The sequence below is a fragment of the Mauremys reevesii genome, linkage group 13 (genome assembly GCF_016161935.1).
Source record: "Mauremys reevesii isolate NIE-2019 linkage group 13, ASM1616193v1, whole genome shotgun sequence".
In the NCBI taxonomy this organism is placed as follows: domain Eukaryota; kingdom Metazoa; phylum Chordata; order Testudines; family Geoemydidae; genus Mauremys; species Mauremys reevesii.
The window spans coordinates 15,941,766-15,947,765 of NC_052635.1; the positions used below are offsets into that span (position 1 = coordinate 15,941,766).

The 6,000-nt window shown below is 42.1% G+C and overlaps 1 protein-coding gene across 1 annotated transcript in view; it reads left to right on the plus strand.

Moving 5' to 3' along the window:
- LOC120380127 (olfactory receptor 11A1-like) overlaps nucleotides 1-1,710 on the plus strand; it is a 32,033-nt gene extending 30,323 nt beyond the window's left edge. The window contains exon 2 of the mRNA XM_039497622.1: nucleotides 739-1,710. Coding sequence (XP_039353556.1) covers nucleotides 739-1,710 — 972 coding nt within the window. The remainder of the gene's footprint in view (nucleotides 1-738) is intronic.
- Nucleotides 1,711-6,000: the final 4,290 nt, after the last annotated feature.

Consider the following 6,000-nt stretch of genomic DNA (forward strand, 5'->3'; position numbering starts at 1 on the left):
TCTTCGAAGAATGTATTGAAAGTTATACATGTTTTCACAGCAGTTTTCTAACACTGAGAAATTATAAGGCAAACTCACTGATGTAACTATTAAACTTTGTACAGTGTCTTCAGAATCATATTTCAGTTTTACACAAGAGCCTGTAGGCATATGTAGACTGCTCTTGTTGACTAAATTTCAGGTCACATTATGAAAACAGTAAGTGGTAACATCAATTATTACATAAGAGAGGGAAGAGAGGCACTGTGAGAGGAGGTGATGAACTGATGGTCAAGGAGTGGTGGAGTCAGTTATAAAACCCATGTCTCTGGAGTCAAACTATTTTGTTCACTCCATTGGAATATGGTGGACTATGCAGTGTAAATATGGGTAAATGAAGTATCAGTCCAGCAATAGGATTTTTCTAAGGTTTCCATATGAAACCAATGGAGTGACATTTAATTCCCCATAATTTACAATGATAATCTCAGACACTGTGCCTATAGAAATAAACAAACATGGTCAGGCAGCTGAAGGTGAGATGTGTTCAACCACAGAGATACCAGGAAGTAGTTACATTTCCAATACCAATTAACTTTGGCATTTTTTTCAAATTTGTACCCCAGCTGCCTTCACTCTCTGGAATCTTGACTCAACTGTTGGGATGGCTACCAGCAGGGAGAAAATGGAATAGAAAATATGACTGTTTTGTAATGGAAGTTAGATTCTCAATTGCATAATTTCTTTTATCTCCCCTAGATGAAGCTGACGACAAATATACACGAGGGGAATCAAACGACCATCACAGAATTCATCCTCCTGGGATTTGGGGATCTCTCTCAACTTCATATTCTTCTCTTCCTGGTGTTCCTAGTGATTTATATTGTGACCATGGCTGGGAACATCCTCATCATTGTACTAGTTGTGACTGATCAGCACCTGCACACCCCCATGTACTTCTTCCTGGGGAACTTGTCCTGCTTGGAGACCTGCTGCACCTCTACCATACTGCCCAGGGTGCTGGCAAGTCTCCTGACTGGGGACAGGTCTATTTCTGTTATGGGCTGCATCACTCAATTTTATTTCTTTGGTTCTCTGGCAGGGACAGAGTGTTTGCTTTTATCTGTGATGTCCTATGATCGGTATTTAGCAATATGCAAACCTCTGCATTATGCAACACGTATGAATGGCAGGTTGTGCCTCCAGCTAGTGGTTGGGTTGTGGATAGGTGGATTTATGTCTGTTTTCATCTTTATATTTATGTTGCCACAATTAACATTCTGTGGCCCCAATGAAATTGACCATTTCTTTTGTGATTTTCATCCAATAACAAAACTCTCCTGCACTGACACCCACGTAGTAGAAGTTGCTGGTTTAATATCTTGCGCTATGTTCACATTGCCTCCATTTGTATTGACGGTGGCATCCTATGTTTGTATCATCTCCAACATCATGAGAATCCCTTCCACCACTGGGAGGCAAAAGGCTTTTTCCACCTGCTCCTCTCACCTCATTGTGGTGACAATTTACTATGGGACATTGATCCTAGTGTATCTGCTATCGGACTCTGATGCACTGAGGGACCTGAACAAAGTGTTCTCTGTCTTCTACGGAGTCCTGACCCCTTTGGTCAACCCCCTTATATACAGCCTGAGAAACAAGGAGGTAAAGAAAACCTTGAGAAAAGCTCTCCTTAGATCTTTTGTCTTTTTCAGGAATTCATATTTTTAAGCTAATATATATGTGATATTGCATTCCATATGATTTTATGAAAATATTCTAATGTGTGAATATATTGTACCTTGAATATGCTTTGTGCAAAAGGTCTCTTTTAAGATATAATTACAAAGTTTATAATCCACTGAGTGTGCTCATTCTATTTGTATGAATGCATCATTCTTGTATCTGAAACTAGAAATATGAAATATAACACTGAGGGCCTATTGTAATTATGCAAAGTGTGGGCCATTAATGGTGGTTTGGAATCTTGATGTCCCATCAACTGACAATTGTTTGTAAATGTCTCTGTTTACATGCAAACCTTCCTGTGAGTCAGGCCAGGAAAAATGGAGGCATGGGGTCTGATAGGACATGTGACTATGTCACCTGGTACTGGAATTCATCTTAATCCTGGTGCTTTTCCATTTAGAAGGAGGGGTGAGGACCTAGAGAGACAAAAGATTCCTGCCTTGTGTCAAAGCTATATAAGGGAGTGGAACAGAACAAAGGAGAGTCCAGTCATGAGAAATCCCCTAGTTACTACCTGAGCTGGAGCTAACAAGAACTGTACAAGGGGAAAGGATTGGTCTGAGACTAGGAAGGAGTTCAGTCTGTGAAAGAGGCATATTGGAACATCTCTGAGGGTGGAATTTTATCTGTAATCAGTATCTTAATATATTGGGCTTAGACTTGCGTGTTTTGTTTTATTTTGCTCGGTAACTTACTTTGTTCAGTCTGTTATTACTTGGAACCACTTAAATCCTACATTTTATTCTTATTAAACTCACTTTTGCTTATTAATTAATCCAGAGTAAGTAATTAATACCTGGGGGAGCAAACAACTGTGCATATCTCTCTGTCAGTGTTATAGAGGGTGGACAATTTTTGTATAAGCTTTATACAGAGTAAAACAGATTTATTTGGGTTTGAGGTCCCATTGGGATCTGGGTGTATGGATACTAGACACAAGAGCACATCTTAAGCTGTTTTCAGTTAAGTCTGCAGCTTTTCGGTGCGTGGTTCAGACACTGGGTCTGTGTTGGAGCAGAGTGGTGTGTCTGGCTCAACAAGGCAGGGTTCTGGAGGCCCAAACTCGCAGGGAAAATAGGCTCTTCCAAGACTGAACATGTCACAATATACATAAGCCAGTCATGGGTTATGATCTTCCACAATCTGACTCATGTAAACTAGGGGTTACAGTGGACGAGAAGCTGGATATGAATCAACAGTGTGCCCTTGTGGCCAAGAAGGCAAATGGCATTTTGGGCTGTATCAGAATGAGCATTGCTAGCAGATCGATGGGTGTGATCATTCCCCTCTATTCGGCATTGGTGAGGCCTCATCTGGAGTCCTTTGTCCAGTTTTGGGCCTCACACTACAAGAAGGATGTGGAAAAATTGCAAAGAGTCCAGTGGAGGGAAACAAAAATTATTAGGTGGATAGAGCACATGACTTATGAGTAGAGGCTGAGGGAACTGGGATTGTTTAGTCTGCAAAAGAAAAGAATGATGGGGGATTTGATAGCTGCTTTCAACTACTTGAAAGGCAGTAACAAAGAGGATGGAGCTCGGCTGTTCTCAGTGGTACCAGATGATAGAATAAGGAGTAATGGTCTCAAGTTGCAGTGGGAGAGGTTTAGGTTGGATATTAGGAAAACAAATGTCACTAGGACAGTGGTGAAGCACTGGAATGGGTTACCTAGGGAAGTGGTGGAATCTCCCTCCTTAGAGGTTTTTTAAATCAGGCTTGACAAAGCCCTGTTTGGGATGATTTATTTGGCTTTGTCCTGCTTTGAGCAGGGGGTTGGACTAGGTGACCTCCAGAGGGCCCTTCCAACCCTGATACACTATGATTCTATGATTCTACGTCAGTAGCCCATACATATTTTTGTGTGACTGCTGAACTCATTTCTGTCAGAATCAGAACTTCCTGTATCCAAGTGTTAGAATAATAGAATCATAGAATATCGGGACTGGAAGGGACCTCAAGAGGCCAACCCCCTGCTCAAAGCAGGACCAATTCCCATCTAAATCATCCCAGCCAGGGCTCTGTCAAGCCTGACCATAAAAACTTCTAGGAAGGAGATTCCACCACCTCCCTAGGTAACCCATTCCAGTGCTTCACCACCCTACTAGAGAAAAAAGTTTTTCTAATATCCAACCTAAATCTCCCCCACTGCAACTTGAGACCATTACTCCTTGTTCTGCCATCAGGTACCACTGAGAACAGTCTAGATCCATCCTCTTCAGGTAGTTGAAAGCAGCTATCAAATCCCCCCTCATTCTTCTCTTCTGTAGACTAAACAATTTCAGTTCTCTCAGCCTCTCCTGCCAAGTCGTGCTCCAGACCCCTAATCATTTTTGTTGCCCTCCCCTGGACTTAAAGGAATAATATCTGTACATGTAAATTAGTATCAGGCTGCTATATATGCTTGGTCCAGACTCTAGAGGGAGACAGGATTTCATGTACACCAGTGGGGTATATTTACCCTATGGCACCACATTCACAAAGCTGTCTGATGTCTTATTGATCCACCAAAAGAGGAGAGATGGGAGCCAGCATGGCTGCAGCATGCACAGACATTCCAATTGCCCTCAGCCATGGGACAAGTTTCTATAGCTGAGGGATGTCAAACCTCTGCTATACATCTTTACATGTTAAGTTTCAGGGAGACTGGATTAAGGCATAGAGTCAAATTTCAATCGTCTGTTAGTCCTCGGGCCTCATTGTGACTCATGTAAGTTGCTCAAATATCTTTCCTGGAAGTTTGCCTCAGTAAGAATTCAGTGAGTCCCTCAATGTGTGGCATTGGCTTTTCCAAGGATTTGGGGGTTGCCGTCATGGAGAGCACGTATCGGAGACACTCTTTCCAGGCTGTGGTAGAATGAAAGAAGAGTGATGGATGGATGGCAAAGAGGAGCAATCACTATTATTGAATGTGACAGTGGGAAAGTTCAGGGTGTGCTAGAGAAACAGAAAAGCTCCACCCAGATCCCACCCACAACCCTGTTCTTCCTGATGGCCACAGTGCACAACACACTTTGAATTATTCATGCATTGTGGTAGGAGGATCACACCCCAGGTAGGAGGATCTTGGAGATTAATCCTGGGGATTTGTCCTGCTTTAAGCAAGGAGTTGGACTAGATGATCTCCTGAGGTCCCTTCCAACCCTGATTTTCTATGATTCTATGAAGAGGAAATGAAGATACTCAGCATTCAGGAGGAGGAAGAGAGAGAGGTGACATTTGCCTTCTCTCTTGCATGCAGAAAGGGTAAGGGACAGCCTGAAATGTTGAAGGAAAGAAGGAATAGGAGAGGTAATGAAGGTCTAACTTCATCAGAGACATGGGAGATATAGGAGGAATGAATGTGCTTCCAAGGGAGAAATGGGGCTGATGGAGGGTCACATATTACCAGGGTTCCCCGGGCTGGCTGACCTTTTACAACATCTGCATTCTACATAAGAACGTAAGAACGGCCATACTGGATGAGACCAAAGGTCCCTCTAGCCAGTGTCCTGTCTCTGACAGTAGCCAATGCCAGGTGCTCCAGCAGGAATGAACAGAACAGGAAATCATCAAGTGATACATCCCCTGTCATCCAGTCCCAGCTTCTGGCAAAGAGAGGTTAGGGACAGTTCTGAGCATGGTTTTGCATCCCTATCAACCTGGCTAATAGCCATTGATGGACCTATCCTCCATTAATATATCTAGCTCTTTTTTGAACCCTGTTATAGTCTTGACCTTCACAAAATCCTCTGACAGAGTTGCACAGGTTGACTATGTATTGTGTGAACAAATACTTCCTTTAATTTTGTTTTAAACCTGCAGTCTATTAATTTCATTTGGTGATCCCTAGTTCTTGTGTTATGGGAAGTACTAAATAAACTTCCAAAAGAAATTCCAGAAGACTGGAAAAGGGCAAATATAGTGCCCATCTATAAAAAGGGAAATAAAAACAATCCAGGAAACTACAGACCAATTAGTTTAACTTCTGTGCCAGGGAAGATAATGGAGCAAGTAATTAAGGAAATCATCTGCAAACACTTGGAAGGTGATAAGGTGATAGGGAATAGCCAGCATGGATTTGTGAAGACCAAATCATGTCAAACCAATCTGATAGCTTTCTTTGGTAGCATAACAAGTCTTGAGGATAAGGGAGAAGCAATGGATGTGGTATACCTAGACTTTAGTAAGGCACATGATATTCTTATCAATAAACTAGGCAAATACAATTTAGATGAGGCTACTATAAGGTGGGTGCATAACTGACTGGATAACCGTACTCAGAGAGTAGTTATT